At 36.4% G+C, this 23,365-nt stretch overlaps 1 protein-coding gene across 2 annotated transcripts in view; it reads right to left on the minus strand.

Annotated features, from left to right (window-relative positions):
* Nucleotides 1–29: 29 nt before the first annotated feature.
* The window catches only part of LOC113230199 (17-beta-hydroxysteroid dehydrogenase 13-like), a 35,831-nt gene continuing 12,495 nt past the window's right edge, over nucleotides 30–23,365 (minus strand). For both annotated transcript variants that reach the window (XM_026464008.1, XM_026464009.1), the window contains 6 exons: nucleotides 12,859–13,018; nucleotides 11,072–11,223; nucleotides 6,131–6,308; nucleotides 4,208–4,393; nucleotides 1,431–1,613; nucleotides 30–451 (listed from right to left, as the gene is read on the minus strand). In XM_026464008.1, the coding sequence (XP_026319793.1) occupies nucleotides 377–451; nucleotides 1,431–1,613; nucleotides 4,208–4,393; nucleotides 6,131–6,308; nucleotides 11,072–11,223; nucleotides 12,859–13,018 (934 nt within the window). In that variant the 3' untranslated portion in view covers nucleotides 30–376. The remainder of the gene's footprint in view (nucleotides 452–1,430; nucleotides 1,614–4,207; nucleotides 4,394–6,130; nucleotides 6,309–11,071; nucleotides 11,224–12,858; nucleotides 13,019–23,365) is intronic.

The following is a 23,365-nucleotide window of genomic DNA, read 5'->3' on the forward strand; positions in this document are numbered from 1 at the left end:
GTGCAATCCTGACTTGAGCATTGAGTAGAGTTCTAGAATACGACCCTTAGTGCTAAGAGGCTTTTATTAATAAGTGGAAATTTAAGGCGTCTTTCGAATGATGCGTGACCAATGAATAATCGTGCACTCAGGTAACGTTTATTAATAAAGTCATATTTTAATAGTCATCTTGCACTTGAGATGGATTTATTAATACGGGCCTTAAATAGGTAAGAGTTCTGTGAGAATTAGAACTACAGAAAGCGCAAAGTATGAGCGAAATAACTCAAGTCATTATTAAGATAAAATGCTATTCCCTGCTTGCCGTTTATCATTATCGCAATAGCCTAATTATATTTCTGTTTAATTGATAGGTCCTCCAGGGTAATAAAGTGAATTATTGAGCTTCGAGGCCGGAGTCCAGGAAGTCCTTCAGGTGAATGGGAACCTTCTTGGGCATGGCGCGGCAGATCTAAAAACAAAATCATAATTAAGTAATTATTTTAAAGTAAAGCAATCATTTCGACTTGATTTTTTTGTGAGACCAAGTGACGGGACAAACAAGTCATGCGCCTGTGGGTAAACGACACGCCTGTCCATAGCAGTTGCAGTGCCACTCAAAGCTTTAAGTTGCAAAGATTTGAGACGTAAGTTGACAAGTCTCATGTGCCTGTAATATCACCAGCACCCTTACCCTTCAAAACCGGAACACAATAATGGTGAGATTAAAAAATTACATAACCGTTTGGAGCGTTCGTTCAATGTCCGAGTTAGGACAAGATGAACTAACGAACTAGATGAATTAAATAAACTCGAAGACCGACCTAGTTCAGTAGCCTGATTGAACTAACTAGGATCGCTCCCTATAAGGACAGATCAGGCACAAGTCTAGTAGCCAAATATCAAAGTAATAAATAATATTAAATCCCTCTCTTGTAAAATTTGGTTTACCGCAGATACGCGCCTTATATCAATGCTACGTATGCGTATTTGCACTATCTCCGACGATATATTGGATAATTATCAGATCGACTCATCCGAAGAACAAAGTCCTTTGTGATTTTATATAACGAAAAGACAATAGGTACATTACGAGAATAATTTCGTTATTCAAACTAAGGCCCTTGTAAAGGTGTTTTGAGAATTTATGTACCTTATTTCTTTTCGGAAATATAAAATCAAACAACAGTCGATCTGACATCAACAGCGAAGAAGAACGAACGAAATGTACAATGTCCTGAGAACAAGTAGTTTTGCACATAGATCTTTGTTCTACGGATGAGTCGAGATAATTATTATGATTATCATCGAGAAAATAAATATTAATTTCGAACCCTAGTAATAAATGCATGCTGCACAGCGTTTCGAGCCGAAACTAGTTCAAGACACAATAAAAATTATAACAGAATTAAATGTTGATGTTGTAAGGTTGTAAAAATGACGCCACTCACCATGTTAATATAATAAAGCGAGCTAGGAATAGTGATTTCGGTGTAGTTCCTCCTAACAGCATCGACTATATTGTCTGCGGCCTCCTGTGCGGTGACGATCTTCATGAGCGACGGGAACTTGATCTTGGGGTTCTTACACAGCCCTGTGTCTACGATGTATGGGCAGATGCAAGTGAATTTTATCTGGAAGAAGATTTTCACGTTTCTAATAGAGTATATCCAAACATTGATTGCTTAGTAAGATAAGGATACATTTACAAAACAAATAAAACGAATGTAAAGGACACTAATATCTAAACTAAGTAAATAAGAGCACGTAATGATAGTCCGTGCCGTAGCTGGTAAATCTATTTTGTACTATAATATGTACTTAGAATATATACTTAGAATAAAAACGCATAGAATCATAGTTTCATATCAAACGAACTGTTACAAGTGAGGCAAAAATCAAATTCATGTAGGCTAGTTTTAGTAGTAGGTTAATTTTCGGTTTTAGTGAATATTTATAAAAAAATAATAATAATAATAGTTGAAACGCGTTACTTCCTTGTGGAATGTGATGTTAGTATCTATTTTATGTTTGTCTGACGTATTTTTACACTCATTTACTGCACATTTCGTCATTTTTAGCTAAAATTCTGGAGCTGTTCGCGGTACAAGTTGACCTTGAGCACTGAAGGCCCGCCCGCTCGTGTAGGCCCTTTGGGCGCGCTTCAATTTGCCTCACTTAGCATGTGCGGACTAGGTTTCTATGCGTTATTATTCTAAGTATATATATATATATGCTTAATAGCTGACCGACAACGAATTCTAGATGTTTACTTAGTTCTCCATAAAAGAAGCTAATATCGCAGCGGTCTACGATTTACTTTCGTTACTTGTAACAAAAAAAATATTACTACAAACAGAATAATGAAAATTTATTAAAATAAATAAAAATATAAACTATACGATGTTATGAAACACCATCTTATACAATACTACAAGTGCGACTATCATTTTTGAAATAAGATATTTCAAAATAAGATATTTATCTACACACATATCACAAACTCTCTATAATGTGTTCAGAAACCGCAAATTACGACCAGCATAAAGGTAAACTGTTTTGTTAGAACAAATTTCTTATCTGTGAAAATGTTATTATTGCTTCTTATTAACATTTTTCGAATTAAATTCGATGTTATTATTACATTCAAATTTCGAACATCTCTGAAAAACAAAACAATTTGATTGGACCTCAATTCTAATATCAGTCGAGATGAAGTTTTATTCGAAATGAAATGTCAATAGCAAACAATTTTGACAATTTCACACGTTACTTGATATCGAACGATATGATAGTTGGGGCCGATTCTAGTTTGACGGTGTGACATCCTTACATCGTCATCCCACCTTTTTGTATCGCCTCTCTCCATTCGTGCCGTATCGTTTTTCTTCTTCTACTCATATTTAAATTGAAAATTTTTAATTGTTCCATTTTACCTCGCATTCTGATTTTGTTTCGTTCAATCGTCACTCTCACCCGATCGCGGCCGAGAACACATTGTCTTCCTATTTTTTTGAACCGTTTACCACTTACTTAAATCTCTTGTACACCGTTTACATTTTAAGATATTAATATTGTTGTTGTACTGAATAAATTCCTATAAACCGGACTTTCGTCTTTTCAACTGCTAAAACTTGCTAAGTAAATATATGAAGGCTGCGGGGGCTGCGAAGGCTATTACTACCCTTGGACCAAGCTATATTACTGCTATCCAGGCTATTTTATACAGTCTATAGAATGCCACCAGCACCAGCAGCGCTATTACATGTCTGTGAATTAAAAATAAAAACTACGGTTGCGTGACAAAAGTTTTTATTTGCCGCCATTTCGCCAGTCGTAACATGCGGTTCCAGAACACATCACAGAGAGCTTATAATATGTATGTAGATAAGGCAGTGTATGTAACTGTACATTATTAGGCATTAAAACACTCGTGTGATGTTTTTATAAAACTCGCCTGTCGGCTCGTTTCTACAAAACCCACACTCATATTTTAATACCTTTCATTATATAGAAAACATTGTTTCAAGCATACTGCACACCAATGTACACTAGCGCTCTGTGGAAGAGTTACACTCAGTGCTCTCGGAATGCTCTGTGCGTGCAATACAACAACGCCTTCAGGACGCTGTTGGGGCTGTCACGCTTCTGCAGTGCCTCAGCCATGTTCACTGACGCGCGCGTAGATAGTTTTACGGCTGTTGTACGTAAAAAGTCGGCGTCGCTACTAAAGAGAATACGTGACAGCCCCAATAGCCTCCTGAAGACAGTTGCTGACAGGAATGAGTGCCCAATTATGCGACACTTAATACGTAATACACAATCTCTGGTAAAATATAAGTACTAATATAGTTTTAAGTCTGTACCTTCTAACATTTGATTGGATCTCAGTTGTCTCAATAAATAAAATTTTATTATTATTATTATTATTATTATTATTTTACATAACTTCACATAAATTACTATTTTCTACGATTTTCAAGGTTTTGCGCAAGATAATTGACACGACCATAACGTGCAAAGCGAAAATGGTGAACTGAGCTTGGAACTTCGCGTACTGTTGGCACACGTGCCATGCAAACTATGGTTGTATAAGTACCAGAGCAATGCAACTAACTCCGGGGAACTAACTACAACAACATAGACCTGAACCAACTCAATTTCCCCTAATAGCATTAGTTATGAAAGTATCTGAAGCATTGGAATTTATAGGACACTTATAACTTACACCACTGAAGTCTCTAGGATCCTCTCTAAGTTCCTCATGCAGCGCCTCCATCATTCCTCTTACAGCGAACTTGGTAGCGCAGTAGGGCACGAGGTTACGCAGACCCAGCACTCCCGCCATTGACGACATGGCTATGATGTGACCGTGATTGCGCTCCATCATGTTTGGGAGGAATGCTCGAAGCAGCTGGAAGTTACGGAACGATATTATCGATTACAAAATGAAACTATTTTTCGAATCTGAGTCGCGTCTATTTGCCTTTTCAAAACAAATCAACGTCCCAGCACTAAAAAAACAAATGAGTGGAATTCCCTGCCTGCGGACACATCCCCCGAACGCTATAACTTAGGACTTTTCAAGGCGAGAGTGCACGGTTACTATCCATCGTAGCCCCAAGTCTGATAATTGTAAATAAAATAATTCCACTAAAATTTAAGAGTAGTAAAAATTACATTAGGTTATAAGTAAACCAAGCCTCTGGAAACACGTGTGTGAAGTTCCAGTGCTTAAATGTATCACAGATGTGATACTCCCAGACCAACCGCATGAGGCTGTTGGAACTGTCACGCACACGCCGCATCAGGGAAGCAGTTCTCTTGCGTATTATCGCACTGAAGTTAATAACGCACTGCAAAAGCGTGGCAGTCCCAACAGCATCCTAAAACCATTATTGGACACGCAGGGCGTTGACCGTCTTTTTAGTGTAACTTGTAAGGCTGCACGTGTAAAAAGTTTGACAAAACGCCTTAAAGATAGTAGTTTTAACTTCCTTATCTTTTAAATGCCCTGCGTTCCCCCTCCATATCACCATCGTGAAGGATTTTGGTGACCCAGTGCCCAAGGTATTTAAAACGTGCCACACTTTGGCGCCGCACAGATGTACCGTGGGGATTGAGATGAGGGCTTTGTTACCTGCCTTAAACACCAATAATTGTCTTTTATCCGTGTTATACCTTAGGCCATGGGCCTTCGCATACACCTCACAATTTTTAAAAGTTTTACTATCGCACTCATCGATGGGCGCAGCAGCACCATATCGTTAGCGTATCTTATATTATTCAATTAAATTTGTATTGAATCGATATTCAATTATTTTTATGTGAAATTACCACACTAGTTTGTTATAATTATTAATACAAAGATCGAACACTTAGAAAGAAATCCTTCGATCTTCTAGCAAACCGTGGCAGACGCTATGCTAACTAAGTCACGACGATTTTTTAGCCGTAGCGCCATCTATGAAAAACTATTAAAGTATTTCGTCACTTAGGTTTTCACGATTGTTACACATAGGAAATGAAACTTTTTATCCGGATTTAAATCGCGTTTATTTGTTTTTTCAAACAAACCGACGTTTCTTAAGACTTAAGACTGCAGTACTGATTAATATGTTTTAGTTTATTCTAATTTCTATTATTAATTAATAATAAATTGAACTTAATAAAAATTCATTCAATAAAATAATTTGTAAAACTTAATATAGCGTAAATTGGAATGTTTTCTTTGTAAAATTAAAAATAAGGTATTTAATTAATAACTATTGTAACGATAGTGAAAATAATAGGGTGGTTAATCAATATTAGACATAACTGGTTGAAAACTGTTCCACCTCAGTCAACCGTGACCATGGGACCTGTAAGGGCCCGAAACGTCGGTTTGTTTGAAAAAACAAATATACGCGATTTAAATCCGGAAAAATAGTTTCATTTCCTATATTTCGTCACTTTTTTAAATTATTGAACTTATGCTAAACCTCTCTACTGGAAAGTTGTCATTATGCAAATGTGGCCAAAGGTGCGTCATATGACTACATATGAATGTTTTGCAGTGTTATTTCATCAACATTTAATCCTTTTACGACTGGACAGTCATGCACCAGGAAGAAAAAAGACGAGAAATCACAGTTACAATGAAAAATTTTACCCAGTGGTGCGCAAGGATGTTAATCTCAAACACGGTGCGAATTTCCTTCTCAGAGTGCTGCATGAGAGGCTTGCAAGGCATGATGCCCGCATTGTTCATCAGCATGGTGACGTCACCCACCTCCCTCCGGACCTTGTCCGCCATCGCGTCCACGGCCTCGGGGTCCGTCACGTCGCATCTGTTGAAGTAATACATCACATTAAGGAGTGATCCTTTGAAATAGAGAATGGTCGTTCGAGTCGGTTACATTCAGATATTCCGGAAGGTGAAAGAACGATGGTAGCCCAGTGGTCAACGGTTCGAATCCGACAGAATGTTTAGTAGCAATCATCAATAGTGAAGGGAAACATCGTAATGAAACCTGCATGTCGAACAAGGTTCACATGTTTACATCCCTTACGGTGGCCTGTGATTTCACGGATCATGCCTCGCCGGTTTGTATGGGCGTGCTCGCTGGCAAATCTTGGCCGCCTCGAGCCTACACCCTTGGTGGCGAGTACTCAGGGCCCTGATTTTAATTCTCGATGCGATCAAGTAGCCCATCCGCAATATTATACGACTCGACTCGGAAAAGACGCAGTTTCCGATCGGGAGAGGCAATCAAAATCAAGCTGCAGGAGTGTATAGTTATTTATATAGATTATTTATATAGTATAGTGTAGAGTTATGTGTATAGAGTAATAGTTATTTTTGATACAAGTGCGGAAAGGGCGAACAAGCGAATTTTGAAATTCATTATTATGCTATATTAAAATTCAATTTAGTATCATATTTATATGTAGAAATATTTAAAAAAATCCTCTGCAGTAATAGTTATTTTTGATACAAGTGCGGAAAGTTAGTTTTTTTGAAAATCATTATTATACTATATTAAAATTCCATTTAGTATCATATTTATATGTAGAAATATTTAAAAAATCTTCTGCAGTAATAGTTATTTTTGATACAAGTGCGGAAAGTGAGTTTTATTAGTTAATTAGGATTATTCACGAGTCTCGAGACTTCGTGGCCCGAGCCAGAGGCGAGGGTCAAGACTCGAGACAAGTGAAAATGACAAATCCGCACGTGTATCAAACGACGTTTTTTAATACATTTGCGAAAAAACTACATTGAAAGTAAAATAAAACAGTATTTAAAAAAAAGTTAATGAAAAAGGCGGGAATGTAAATGAAAAAAAGTTAGTTTTTTTTGGCCGACTTTTTTCAATACGGCAACTGTTGTCAGTATTCAGCCACATTAAAATTATTATTTTAGTGGCGCGGCGCGCAGCGGTCTCGCGTAATACTCACCTCCGGTCATTTTTATTACTCAATCAGCCATCTTTATGGAAAATATTTTGGTATTTTTAAATGTAACCCGTTGTTTTATAAAACACCGATGCAATTTAAACAAATAAGATAATAATATAACACATAAATATTAAATAAATATACAACCTCCTTAGTTCTATGTTTAAGACTTGAAACAACAGTAAATAAACAAAATGGAAAAGTAAAAAGCACTAGTGCGAAAAATCCAACTTTCGACACGATTTATAGTACGAAAAATACCACGTTTTGAGCAACTGTATTAAAAAATTTGTTTTTGTCGCTTACACTAAGCCGGCGGTAATGGCTCGATATGTCTCCAAAATCTCAATGAGTTTGACTAATTTGTATCCAAAATTGTTTCAAGCTACATGAGCAAACTCAACTCAACAGCGGTCGCTTAAAACAATATAAGTGTAAAATTTTACACAAACTAACCTATTTAAACAAATTACAGTCACAAGTCATATGCTTGCAGCTTTGAAATTTATAACGTGTAACTTCTAGCTAACGTTTGTTGTGTAAGCAGTATGGTAATACGCCATCAATACGCGAATTTAAGAAAATAAATATTTAAGTACATACGTAACTAAATTTTTAATGCTTTAATATTTGATAATGCGTCGTAAGAGCGAAGAAACGTGTCGTACAACTCGTAATGATCTAGTCACACAGAGTTCTTATACGGTTTGCCACATTGAAACTGGGTGGCAGAGCGGGGTGGCTCGGGGCCGAACGCAAAAGGGCAAAGCTTTATTCTATCGTGTTCTATCCGGACAGTGCGGGAACTGCGGGGTGCGGCCTAGGAGCGGGTTTTTAACGGGATTGTATTTTTTTTTACCACCATTTCAGTGTGTTTCTATTAATTTTCAGTATGACTTCAACCGAAAGTTCTTTTGCAGCAGTTTTCGTTCATCCGACAGCGATATGGTGCTTTCTTTAAAATCTAAGTAGAAAATGAAACGCGATTGCCTATGAGTGTCACACCAGTCACGTGTGGGACTGCCCCGGTACGTATTCGCTTGCCGCAGGTCACCCCTGGACCGCTTTTCCCGCTGTACCGCATCTGTGTGACTTGAGCTTGAGTGTCCTGAATAAACGCAAATCATGTAATTTATATTTGTCACTATAAATCCCTCTTTGGGCAACGTTTTGAGCTGAAAGTAGCTGGTGTAAAACTCAGTGTATGTTGTAGTGGTTTACAGGAAACAAGCCCATGTAATTTCTCTTCCTAAAAAATCAAACCCTTCTTCTTTCTTCCAGTACCGTACCCTATCTCCATACTTCCTGTATTGACCAAAATTGTTGAGTGCTATATACATAATCGACTTACAACCACCTACGTTGCGATATTTTCAACCATTTGCAGTCTGGTCTTCGAGCGGGCCATAACACGGTTTCTGCTCTGGAGAAAATCACTGATGATATTCATCTCAATATAGAAAATAAAAAAGTCCAATAACTTTACTCACGTTATTGAAATTCAGCAATGCATTCAGCACTATTGATTTAGATTTGCTTCTTGCTGTGCTCAAAACTTTAAACCTGCCTTTTATACTTGAATTCTGATTCCGTTCGTATCTGTTTGGTCGTTCCCAGCTCGTAAAGACCAGTGACATGCACTCGGACTAGTGTCCTTATAGGTGGGGTTCCGCAAGGTGGGGTTTTATCTCCTATACTTTATTCTGTCTTTATCCGTGGAGTTACATCATCACTCAGTTCTTCTTTCTCTCTATCTCTATGCCGATGACCTTCAAATGTATACTGCAACCAGTCTTGAGGATGTAATTTCAGCTATCGGCACATTGAATGCCGACCTACAAACAGTTTCGGTGTTGACAAAGAACTATGGATTTCTTTTAAATGCACAAAAGTCTCAAGCCATACTTATTGGCAGTCGCCATTTCATCACCAAGTTGGAGTCTATGGTGATACCCAATTTAGCTGTGAATGACACCATAATTCCTTTTTCCAGAGCAGGTAAAAATGTGGGCACCCGCCGACGATCTAACTCGTAAGATTTTTACATCACTTCATTCCCAATCATGAATTCAAGCGGCTGCAGTACTTTCTTCCTCTGTCTACCAAATTTATGCTCATACGCACTCTTCTTTTTCCTCTTCAAGATTATGGTGACGTCGCCTGTCTTGATATTTCGGAGGACCTGCTTAAAAAATTGGAGCGGCTGCAAAATCAGTGTATCAGATTTGTGTTTGGATTGAAAAAGTACGACCATATTTACAAGTTTAGAGATGAGTCGAAGTTATTGCCTATTCGTTGTTTACGTAGAAATGCTCACGTCTTGTGCATCTACAAAATCCTTTTCCATCCACTTCCCCTAACTATCTTCGTGAGCATTTTCTATACCGTCAGATAACCGCCTGTTGTTATTGGTTGCAGGTTGGGTGACCGTCTGCGTTCCGGTACCAATTTGTCCCTCGTCATTCCAGAACACACTTTGTAAAATATTCGGACTCGTTCACAGTGAATGCTGCTCGTATGTTGTACCTTCTCCTAGTCGAGATCAGACAGTCACCTTGGCTTTCAAATGTGCTCTTTTTCAAGATGGCAGCACGCTGAATAAAATTTCAATATTAAATGTTTATGTTCTACTGTGTTTCGACTCATTCGAAGAACAGAGTCCGATGTGATTATATAGCGAAAAGAGAATAAGTACGTTACGAGAATAATTTCCTTATTTAAACTAAGGCCTACGTAAAGGTGTTTTGAGAATTTATATAGGTTCCTTATTTCATTTCGGAAATATAAAATCGAGCAACGGTCGGTCTGACATCCACAGCGAAGAAGAACGAACGAAATGTACTATGTCCTGAGAACGAGTAGTCTTGCACATAGATCTTTGTTCTACGTACGAGCCGATTTATTATTTTGTGCTTATAACGCCCCTGTTTGATTCACGGGGTTTGAGAAACATGTTACATCTACTTTAGTGTGAAGAGCATGTGAATAAATGTTCAATACGTTTAAGTGCCCAATATTTGGCCAGACACATCGAAATTAACACTTATTTCACTACCTGTCCATGTTTACACAATCTGAGTTTTCACAAGTAAATAAGATAATGAATTATTAATTACATTTACGCTGTATGGCCTCAAAATTGTTTGTTGCTAATGGTGTAGCTGTTTTTATATTTTCTTACGTCGTGGTATGTCTTATGTCAGATACGGCTATTAGTGAGCAAGGGATGAATTATTGAATTTGAAACCAAAATAATTTCAAAAGCCGTAGAGCTTCTTGACAAAGAGTTCGTTCAAGGAAGTATTGCCACCTTACCTATTCTATATAACTATTTCTGCGCCAAGCAGTAATTTTAATTTATTATTTTAAAATTACAAAAAAAATTATATTAATAATAAGTTATATTAATTAAGTTTAAAAATTACTGCGTTCCGGTTTTGAAAGGTAAGGGTGCCACTCTGGAACTGGGCGACTTATGTCTCACGGTGACGTGCGCAGTGGCAATCTCTCAGAACCTCTCAGATCTTTCAGATTTCTCAGCGACCTAAAACTCTGAGTGGCACTGCAGCTGCTAAGGACAGGCGTGTCACTTACGTCTGGTAAAGATGCAACTTGACGATAGACTCAAGAAACACAGCCGTAAATCACTTACTCATATTTGAAGGCTTTGCCCTTTTCGGCCTTGATGAGATCAACAGTTTCCTGATTGCCTTTAGGGTTGATATCTACGCAGACAATCTTGCCGCCTAGTCTGCCAAACCTCAGAGCCACCTCTCTGCCCATACCGTGCCCGGCGCCTGTGATCTGAAAACGTGAAAGAAACAGATCAACATCCGAAATCAATAACTGAACGCCTTTCGCGCTGCAATTACCATTATTCGAGCCGGCTTCAATTTTTTTTTATAGATTTCGATCGTATTTCAATCTACTTAGAAAAAAACTGTTATCTGAAAGCCGATACGCTTTTTTATGACACCAAGAGACAGTTCTTTGGGGTATTTTGAAATCGAAGTTTATGCCAACAAAACCATGACCATCCACCGCCTTGAAGGCGGAAATTGAGGACTGTTGTCAACGTGATTCAGCCACAATTATGTAAAACGGTCATCGAAAATTTCATAAAAAGTGCGAATATGCCAACAAAGCCGTGGAGGCCATTTACCCGACATGCTTTACTTAACTGCCTCTGTGGCCGAACGGTTACCATGCCGGACTGCCACGCAGAGGTCCCAGGTTCGATTCCCGGGCCGGCAGAAATATTTGTAGGGCCTACATTTATTTCTCTCGTGAGTTTGGGTGTAATTTGTGGTTGTCTGTGTGTGTGTGTCCATGGCACCCGCGACACAGGGTTTCCCTAGTGCGGGGCTTTGTTGTGTGTGTGCGTTATTATTATTATTACGTAACCATTAATCATAAACCTGTGTTTCCTATTAATACGTTAATTCTTGCGTGAATTTTGGGACACCTTTTATTAACAAAGTTTTTATTGTTATGGTACCTACTTACTACTAAATGATTCGCATTTTGTAATTCCATCACAATAAAGATTTTATTATGGAACTAATCACCTCTGTCGGCTCCTAGTCAGTATCGTATTTTATTTAGTGGTTCTGAGTACCAGTTAACATTTTTTGGGTCAACAACATTCAATAACGCAATTAAATTACCTACATTATTTAGTTACTATAAAATGTCAGAGTTAGCCACTTAGCAACACCAGAAATGTTATCGGACTTTTTAAAGTTGTTCATTAACAAACAACCTTTAGTTATCGAGTTCTTAGATTTTCGCGATTGTTACACATAGGAAATTAAACTATTTTTAACCGACTTCCAAAAAAAGGAGGAGGTTATGAATTCGACTGTATTTTTTTTGTGTCTGTATGTTACGCGATGACTCCGGCATTGGTGAACCGATTTCAATGATTCTTTTTTTATTGGAAAGAGGGTACCTCAGTATTGGTCCCATTTAAACGTAAAGAAAATATTCCAGCTTTAAAGGCGGCAAACTAAAGGATGAATCCGGTTTCGCGCACTTTCCGGTAACCGATTTAAATAAAATTTGGCGAATGGATGTGTTTCCACGAACTTTTGTGGTCGGTTTTTTATTAAAAAAATTTTTACGGATCTAAATTACGTATATTTGTTTTTTCAAACACAGTCTTTTACACAAGGGCCGTACCATGAACTCAGTATAGCTTATTACAATTCAGTATAGCTTTGTAACGACAAAATATACATTTCATGTAGCGCTATCTCACAGCGTTTCCTTTTTGCCCTTAAACTGAACCGTAATAAGAGTTCATGGTAAGGCCCTTGGTCCTTACTAACTACCAGTCAACCGTGGCCTTACGACCTGTAAAGGTTCCGAAAGGTTGGTTTGTTCCAAAAAACAAATGTACGCAACTTAGATCTGGTAGGTAGCTGGAAAAATACTCACAAGTATAATTTCTTCTTCAACGCTCTTCGGTTCAGGAGGAACTATAAGCTCGTACAAAGCCTGAATCCATGTAAACTGCATCTTCAAGATGAGCAATATGACCTCCACGAACACCACAAAGCCCTGGTAGATCTTTATAGCGATGCCTTGCTCGTCCGTCCTGAAAAAATACCGTTTAAAAATTAATACGGATTTAAACATAGAAGCACAATCGTATTTACGACTGTTTCTTGACCCGTCAGGCAACATCTTGACCCCCATAAAAGGATTATAGTCTGTGTTGTCATGGCGGGCAAACAAACGTCTCTTTTTCGCTCTTAACATAAAGGTTTTTCTGACTGAGCAATTTAATATTGCAATTCGACAAGTGTGGCTATTTAGGGACATGACAATAGTTATTAGTACCTACTTCCATACTCATTAGAATCGCAAGTTGCTCAAACGTGTCTTCACGAATAGAAACAATTTTTTTTTCTAAATAAGCAACCTACGTAACGTACACAGCTAAAGGTTAAGTTACGCAAACTGTTATATTATTTGAAAAGTTTGAACGCTATTGAGATGGTTTGGGCACATGTGCAGTGGATGAATGATAGTAAAATGGTGAAAGAGACTTATAGATCCAACGTGGAATGCAACATTGGAATTTGTCACAAGAGACATTTTTATATCAAATCCAGAAGATTCTTAAAAAGGCTGGAGTGTGTAATGAGAAGAAAAATGCTTGTATGAAAAGATTGGTAAATGTAAGTGAAGCAAGAGACGTTTGCCTGGATCTTACACAGTGGCGATGTTATAAGCTCAGTCTACCCCAATGGGAATCTAAAGTATTTAGTATTATAATACGCTGTCGTTGTCACAATTTTCAACAAAAAATTTCACGGACTGTGTGTCTCATCTCCTTTACCACGACTGGACATTGTGTCATTAGTACTATTTGAACGGAAAAAAAGTTATTTTTTAACCGATTTTGATGATTCTTCTTTTGTTGGACAGGGGAGGGGGAAGGTGTACTAGATGATCCCCTTAAGGGAGAATGGTGGTAGTTTAAAAGATATTCAGCTTAAAGTAGATGAAAAAGCGTTGAATTATAGAAAATTTATCTATTTACTCGTTGTCTTACTAAAAAAGTTTTATTTTTTGATCTTTCATTATTTCAAGGTTGCCTGGCAGAGACTGCTATTTAGCAATAAGGCCGCCTGTTGTACACTGTATTTTTGATTGTTTTGTATTTTTGCTTGTTTATTGTGCAATAAAGAATATTGAATTGAATTGAATTATATTTGAATATTTTTAAAACCCTACTAAAGGATCGTCTTGGACACCGGGGTGTCCAAGATGATCCTCAGGGTATGGGCAAGCCCCTATGTAGGTTTTGGTAGAAACAAATGAAAACAACAACTTTTTCGACTTAACAAAGTCCTCAAAAGAAGGCGGTAATAAAATAAGGTATATATATTTAATACGAAATTGTTTTCTGTTCTTCCTATTTTGTATTTTTAGAATCATCTTCGCGAAAATAAGTTCTAGAGAGATGAGAAAGTACAATAATGTTGATATTCCGTCTAATTTGAAACAAGAAGCATTTCGATCGAGATCGAAGGAAATTTTTTCTAAGTGTTCGATCTTCGTATTAATAATTATAACAAACTAGTGGAGTAATTTCACAAAAAATAATTGAATATCCACTCAATACAAATTTAATTACAAGAAGCATTTGTTGGAATTAATTATTTTTTACTTTTTCTTTTATTCATTTATTTCATTCTTTAGTCTTTTATTATTTCCTCGCATTGCTTGACTAAAGCACTTTATGTACATATATCGATATATACCTTGGCGGGAACGAGGATTAAATTATCTGACTCATAACCTTGAAACTCATACTCGTCCGGTAATCCTTTACTTCTCGGCCGTGCAATTTAATGTATATAATAATAATATACATATAACAAAGTTCGTTCGTTCAAAAAGAGACAGTGGCAATACAAACTATATTATACACAAATTGCTTATTGGCTTCTACCATAGAGAAGAGCGTCAAAAGTACAGTTTCAGTCAATAAAAATTTAAAGTACGTGACAATATAGCTCGACTTTGAATTTCATGTTTTACATTTGTGATGTAAATAGCGGATTTTCGTCAAGACTGTATCTTTCAATGTGTGTAAAATTAATTAAATGTATAAACGCCAAGTGCATAGCGCATTATGTATTAAAGAGTCGTTGTACATATTCCAACAAAAGGAACACACTTATAACGATATATAAAAACCTATTACCTCTTATTAAGTTATTATCTTTTTATCATAAAAACTATATAGGTATGTATAGGAAAATCCCAAAGGATTTTGTTGCTTTGTGAGAACAAATTCTCACAAAGCAAACAAAAATACGTAATAAAAATAATTAGCTATTTGTATTGAACTGTAATGGCCTTGATTATAGCAATTAAAAATGTTTTCAGAAACATTTATTGTATGAACCGACTAAATAAAAGTGTCAAGACATGCAATTTCATTCGATAATTTCGAACCGACTTCAAAAAAAAGGTAGAGGTTCTCAATTCGACTGTGTTTTTTTAACATATGTTGGGCGATATCTCCAGCAGTCATTTGTGAACCGATTTTGATGATTCTTTTTATGTTGGAAAGAGAGTACCGTAGTAGTGGTCCCATTTAAATTTGAAGCAAATATTCCACCTCTAAGGGTGGCAAAATAGGGAATGACTTTTCAGATCGGATTTTTTAGTACTCTGTACAGAGATTATTATTTATTCTCCTGGCTTTTATTCAAGTCATGCATACAACGTCTTAAAATTACAGTAATTAATATTCAGTTAAAACGTACTACAATTTAAATGTCCATAAGTTACAATTAAACACACATTTTAGAAGATTTTTTTTTAGTAGCAATAGTGCACCTTGTGAAAAAGTTCGTCTAGGGTAGTACTGCCACCCTACCTATTTCTGCCGCCAAGCAGTAATGTCAGCCTTACTGCATTCCGGTTTTGAAGGGTAAGGGTGCTGGTGAAACTTCAGGCACATGAGACGGGCGCAGTGACAGTGCCTCTCAGAATGTGCGAATTAAAGCTCTGAGTGGCACTGATACTGTTATAGACAGGCGTGACACAAGGCGTACAGGTTGACTCAAGATGTTTCCCTTTTTTTGAAAAGCTCATGGTAAATATAAAATTTAATTTCGCACATAACACATTCCTAAACACTGTGAAGTGCAAGCCCGGATTCGAACCCACTAGAGAGATGGTAGGTCAAACTATAAGGCAACCATGGCTATATTATTATAATATATAAGCACGCGGACACGATCGAGCTATTAATTAATCAAATATTCAACATCGTGTGCCATCCAAATATTGGTCAAGGAAGCGGAAATACTCTGTACAAAATTCGTGGATCACACCAAGCCTACATATACAGGAAAATTCATTATAGATCTAGGATTGTCGCCAGATTGTACACGGAAATGTTATAGACCAACCAGTGTCTAGTGGTAATTGCGTGCTCTGTTGATTACTTTGACTTGACCTTCATATCTCCGTACACTACGCGCGGCGAGTGAACGACGTACGTGACAGTATTGTTTTACATTTTATTGTTATATAAAACTTACAGTTAAATTTTAGTACACATTAAAATTACAAAGTACTAATTAATAGTCGACAATAGTGAACAGTAAACAGTAGTCGCTTTCTGTAGAGAAATTAGAGATGTGGCTTCACCGGTGGACTTTAAAGTTACATTAAAGAGGTCGTGTTTTATAATAAAATAGCTTGTTTTGTAAGTCTGAAGTTTCAATTTTAAGTAGGTTAGTTTATGAAGAAAAACAATTTTATGATTTAAAAGAGTTTTTATAATGATTTTTTAATGATAAGTATAAATAAACACTGTGATGTGGTATTTATGTATAAATTAATGTAAATGTACTTAATGCAATTAAATGTTTGTAATATTCATGATTTTTGAATGCAATAAACATAACTTGTAATGTAATGCAGCGTAATGTTGTCTGTCATTGTAAATTTTGAATAAGGTAAATATTGACTTCTATTGTGCTTGTATCTTATAACATTGTTATAAATAAATGATTTCGTTTCATTCTTATGTTCATTCATTTCCGACGTAGGAAGATACCGCCTCTCTGCTAATTTCAACGTCAAGCAGTGATTCCAATTAATACGAACGCAATCTTCATAAATTACTTGTTCAAAAGGCCAATTCCATTACACTTGGTGCATTTTTTTGTGTTGTGGTGGATTTTTTCCATTTTTCCACACCGTCATTGGTTGGGTGGTACGAGTGGTAATACACACATATCTACATAATATCACATACAAACTTCAAACGTCATTTTACCCTTATTTTACCCCAGAAACGTTAAGAGGAAATTACATAGTCAAATAAAAGCATTTTGTAAATTTCGACATAATCCGTTTTACAACAAATATTTACTTGTATAAGTATATCATTTCCCCCTCGTTTTCGTGCGTTAATGGGGTTTTTGTCTTTTAACAAATGAAACTAAATAGGACTATGTATCAAACACACATAATATATTATAGAAAACCATATGTGTTATTCAGTCTCCGATTGTATTAGACTCTGGTGCGTCCCCATCTTTCTTCAGATTCTGGAAGAAAGATGGGAAAGCGTTTTCGGTTATTCTGGAATTCCGAATAACCAAATCGAACAAATAATAAATACATACAACAAACACTTGCATAAAGAAAACAATGCCATACCTACGTCACTAGAGGTCACTAGTCAATCATTTAATCAAATAAGACTCTTGAGTTCGCAAAACGTTCACGTTGCAGTGAATGGGTCCAGATCATAGTTACTTACAAACTGCAAAGATATTCCGTAGTATATAAGCACTAATAGATAGATGTTAAATTTGAATGAAACAGGCAGTAATACGTCTTATCATAAGTTAGAACTCATTGTTCGCCAGTTAAAATATCACATATAATTTATTATTGTTATTTCTCATAATGGATATGATAATCCAAGTCATTAAAAACATGCTATGTATATAAAAAGAATTAATATATAAGACATTTAACAAGATGACCTTGCTCTCAGTTTGAGTATAATATCATTGGTTTGCGTGGTCAAATATGGACCACTTTATAAAAACTTGAATGACGTAACTTGTTTACCATATAAGTTAATCTAAAGATTTTTGCACACTAATGGAAAGTTACTGTGTTAATTAATGTTTTATTATGTGACAGTGAAGTGTTAATTTCGATCAGACTCTTCACGATAAATTGTGTGACGTAGAGTGTTTAGGAGATAAAGAGGTCTGATTTTGAGAACCAAAATTCCATTAATATGTACTTTGTGTGCGTTTTTTTAAAACATTGCCTATAATTCAAATAGATTCATCATCATCATGACCCTATCGCAGTCTACTGCTGGATCTCACCTAAAGTGCGCCAATTCGCCCGGTCCTCGGCTTGTCGCATTCATCTGCTGCCAGCAGTCTTTTGCAAATCGTCTATCTGGCCAGAGAGCGTCCTCCACTACGTTTGCCGAGCCGTGGTCTCCACTTAAGAACTCGTTTCCTCCAACGGTTATCGGTTCTTCGACAGATAAGACCAACCCACTGCCACATCAGCTAGCTTATTCACCAGCTATGTCGACGACTGTGGTTCTCTGTCGGATAACGTCATTTTGGACCCTGTCCTTTAATTATTTGTATTAAATAATCATGAAGCTACAAAAACCGCAATTATCTACCGAACTGCCGAAAACCATATTTTTAGTATCAAGAAAAATTATTTTGTTGTTGTGTCTCTTTCCGTTACAAAAAAGTTTTAAACCATACAGCCACGTTTCATACAATCGTTTCCTCCCTTATATATCTGCCCACCTGTACAACAACGTCCTTGAATCATGTGACATAAAATTGTGCTCACCATTTAAAGTTAAAAGTATACTGCAAAATTAGTTGCTTGGCTTGACTTACGATTTCGTCGAAAATTTGATTGTTTACATATCATAGCAGCATTGTCAAGTTATTGTTGTACAACATTGCAATTTAGTTTGTTAAGGATTAGTTATGACTTCTATTTATTATATATTAATAATGCATCCAACACAACATGTCCTTGGTTAACTTGTTTAAATATATTAATACTTTTTGTTCGTTTAGAGGCTAAGCATTATATTATGTAAATCGATTGTATGGGACCCCACGATACAGGCTTGCCTAGTGTGGAGACCGCGGTAATCATAAAACTTGTTGCTGTCATTCTGTCAAATAAACTTTATTTTATTTTTTATGTATTTTTAAGTCTTGGTGATTTTCCTATTGCTAATTTTAGGCATATAGGCAGGCATTATATAATGAGCATCGTCTCCGATGGGTCGTTATTATCCGGGTGGAGTCAATTGAAGGTATATAAAGTTCCAATTCCAAGAATAGCGTGAATTCTAGATATTTTGTCAGTTCCGAATATTTCGTCAATTCAAATCCATTATAAAGATCTATCACACAAGAAAACAGCTCATGTGGACGGCGAATCGTTAAATTGAAATATATTAGTATTTTTTTTTATTTTAATGTAAGTGTGCATTTGACCTCCATCTCACCTGATGGAAAGTGACGATGAGGTCGACGATGGAGCATGCACACCTGGATAATGCCTATTCACTCTCGCCTTGAAAACGTCCAATATGTCCGTATACATTTACAGTTTTATAGTACTCAATTCCGAATGCAATAAAGATTGTATTTACAAATAAAATGAAAGAAAAGTACATTGGAATACCTGAATATCAAAATTGCTAGAGGTGGATCACTTAGGATATTTTCTACAAGTATTGTTGTGGACCAGCTGTTTAGGTTGGACTTAATTTTCGGGAATGACCATAATCTTCATTCCGGATTTAATTAGCGGTTAATCTAGCGGTTGGACAACATAGTTTTGCTTGTTTTTCTATCGACGAGCTTCCATATTTTGTTCTCATCAAGAAGTTTAATTCTTTTCTGGAAATTCCTTTTCCCGATAAAAGGTATTAATTGTTATTTATCACCCACCTCGTATTATTAATTTAGTTCTGTTTTTATAACCTCTTCAATTATTTCTTGAGAACATTCGTAATTGTATCTTACTCGACGACACGACTCCAGAATCCACACAAATTTGATTCAAAGTGTATTCCATAGCATTTAAGTTTATTTGAAAAGAGCAATCCCTAGAGTTTCTTGCTCGTTCTTCTCAAGGAGGTCAGCGTAGTGAACGGGCAGTAGCTTAGCTTAAATGTGACGTTTTCAAGTGTAAATTTATTTTACCTATGGAATAAATAATCTTTGACTTTGACTCTGATTTTCTCACGACTTTTCCTTGTTTCGCTCGCCTCGCTGTTTATCATCTCTATATTTTTGTATTTTTATTTCTATTCTTTTCCTCAAAATACAGGTTATTTCATTATTATATTATTATACTTTACATTTAGTAATATTAATGTTTTGTCTGTTTCGATATCAGAAGTCGTAAATTGATTTGTATTATTATTTTCAAAGATTGAACTCACGTCTGTAGTCCAGTTTCTTCGGTAAACATACCGTTCAAGCTTTGATATGGTATAATCTTGATCTTCATATTGAGCTTTTTCACTTTTTTTGGGATCATCCAATTTGCGTTCTCATTTAGCTTTGCAAAGTTTTGTTTTGCCTTTAAATAAAACGGTTTGTTGACATGAATATATTTAATAAAAACGTTGTATATTTAATAAGAATGCCGTTTCTTGTGCACCATTGTTTAAAACTGCGGTTTTGTGTTCGCAACTGTAATTACTCCTTATACTTTTCATTTTCTCTTCTATTCTCGTCTATCTGAATCGTGTATGTACCATGTTAATAGCAATTTTGTTGCCTTGCCCTTCAAGCATGCTGTTTAGATGATCAAGGCGTCTATACCATAGGTTATCATCATTATTGTTAGCGGTTATGTAACTTCCCGTCATTATGTTTGGTGACAACATGTTTGTTTCCTGTCGGCTGGCAATAAATATTATTATATACAGATTTGAATTTTTATCACTCCTTTTCGAATAAAGCATATTTTTGGATTTAACGGATTGTGAGTTAAGTTTGGTCAAATCAGGGTATCAATTGTTATTTTTTAAATTCTCTTATACCTGCTTAGTGTAATATCTGTAATCAGAAAAGTATTTTCTAAAATGGTCATTATTTGTTGTTGGTACGAAGACTAACTAAATTTCTCTTTTGACAAAGCATGATTTTATCATATGAAAGTCATAAACATAATATGAAATTCATGAAACTAATTATGCATGCGTAAAATTTTATAAATCTTCTATACATATAAGTATAAAAAAGTTATCGACTAACTTGGCATGCGTGGACATTCCGCAACTGCAAAACAACCAGTACCCCTACAGGAGACGATTTAACATCACGATTGAAGAGCCTTCATCCGTCAACCGAAATTCGCGAAGTAGACCCTGACCAATGAACTGGTACAGAAACATCAACTCCCGATGTGACTGAGCGAGAACAGATATCTGTAGTCCAGCCACCTGATCAAATACAAGTACTAGGGTCAGAAGAATCGCAGCAGTAAAAAGTTAAAAAATTGCGCAAATGGCGTGTCACCTTCTTGCCCTGCTTCTTTTTCTTCTTCATTGCTGGGAATGTCGCGAATCACGCGATAATCAATCATTTGGTGAGTACACGAACTTCACCCATTTTTTGTATTTGGTAACACTGCTTTGTCTTTGCTAACTTGTTACTTTGACACTACCGCGACGGCAGTATAAGTTCTACCGTGCTTCGATTAACTAGTTGAATTCGTTAACTATAGTAGATTTCCTAGACGGGGAGTCCACGCGTTAATGAACGCTTTAAGCGACGAGACGATGCGGCTTCTCGATGTGCTTATTCTGGGCAAAATCCCAGCTAGTTATACATATTTTGTGCCCAGTTTTCAACAATGAATAAAGTAAATCAGTACAGGGTACAAAAAACCGACCTCAAAAGTCATTTATCGCTTAGTTTGCTACACTTACAAGTGGAATATTTTCTTCGAATTTAAATGGGACCACTACTAAGGTAATCTCTTTCCAACAAAAGAAGAATCATAGAAATCAGGTCAGAAATTTCAAAAGTTATCGCGTAACATACAAAAAAACACACACAGTCGAATTGAGGACCTCCACGTTTTTTGAAAACGGTTAAAAAGGCATCGAAAGTCGCATTCTGGACTATCATGCCCAAGAGGCAAGCAATGCGTCGGCTTATTCTTTGGAGGAAGTAGCTGCCAACCCCCTGCTCGTATCTACTCTTGCATTCGTCTACAGAAAAACAATTCATTTTATGGTGGCGCTTCACATACCTATTTGTATTTGCGTATTTGATATATTTGGCAAACAATCACCATATGTAGATAGCAAGTGTGCCAAGTATTTATTTGCCTTGTTTGTCTATTCGACAAATACAGCAAACACCAAACTCGTGTTACGTCGCGCTGGTCGGTCGGCAAGACTACTTGTTCTCAGGACATAATACATTTCGTTCGTTGTTCTTCGCTGTGGATGTCAGATCGACGGTTGCTCGATTTTTAACCGATTTCAAAAAAGGACGTGAACAGATTTTCATGATTCTTTTTTCTTGGAAAGAGGGTACCTCCGCAGTGGTCTCATTTAATTTTGAAGAAAATCATCCACCTCTAAGGGAGCTGGTCACGCATGAAGATTCATTTTTATAAATAGCGCCTAAATTTTAGTATAAGGAGCAATTATTTTATTGGTTGGTTTTGCTATTCTCCAATTTTTTATCTCTCAATATACTTTGAGAAGTCAGAACCGATTTTTGTTATCTCCTGTGTCAAGTTCCGTATAGTGGCGAACTAGGGGACGAATCCGGGTTTGCGCTCTTTCCGGTAAACGATTTGAATAGAACTTGGTAATTATATGTAATTCCACATACTTTTGAGGTTGGTTTTTTTAGTACTCTGTACTGAGATTATATATTTCCGAAATGAAACAGGATATATAAATTCTCAAAATACCTTTACATGGCCTTAGTTTGAATAAGGAAATTATTCTCGTAACGTACTTGTTCTCTTTTCGCTATATAATCACATCGGAGTCTGTTCTTCGGATGAGTCGGTTTGTCTGTACGTCAAATATTTTTCCAAGTACATCAAAAACCCTATAGCCAATACAAGAAGCCATGTGAAGTGCCACACCATTTCATAATAATAAAGCAACAATATCGCGACTAAAACAAATCGATATTTAAAATGTGAAGAACATGATCATTAGGAGAACATTACAAAATGCGATTTGGGCAACGCTTTGCAATACTGGATTGCGCGCACGCAACATTGACATGGTTGCCGGTTGCGAGGTGCCGTGGAAATCATCTCGGGCGAGATCTTTTTTGCTTACTTGGATATACATAGTAACTAGATATATTAAATGTTAGTTAGTTTAGAATAAAATAAACGCATA

Source organism: Hyposmocoma kahamanoa, unplaced genomic scaffold, assembly GCF_003589595.1.
Source record: "Hyposmocoma kahamanoa isolate Upper Pololo Valley unplaced genomic scaffold, ASM358959v1 63, whole genome shotgun sequence".
NCBI classification, from domain to species: Eukaryota; Metazoa; Arthropoda; class Insecta; order Lepidoptera; family Cosmopterigidae; genus Hyposmocoma; species Hyposmocoma kahamanoa.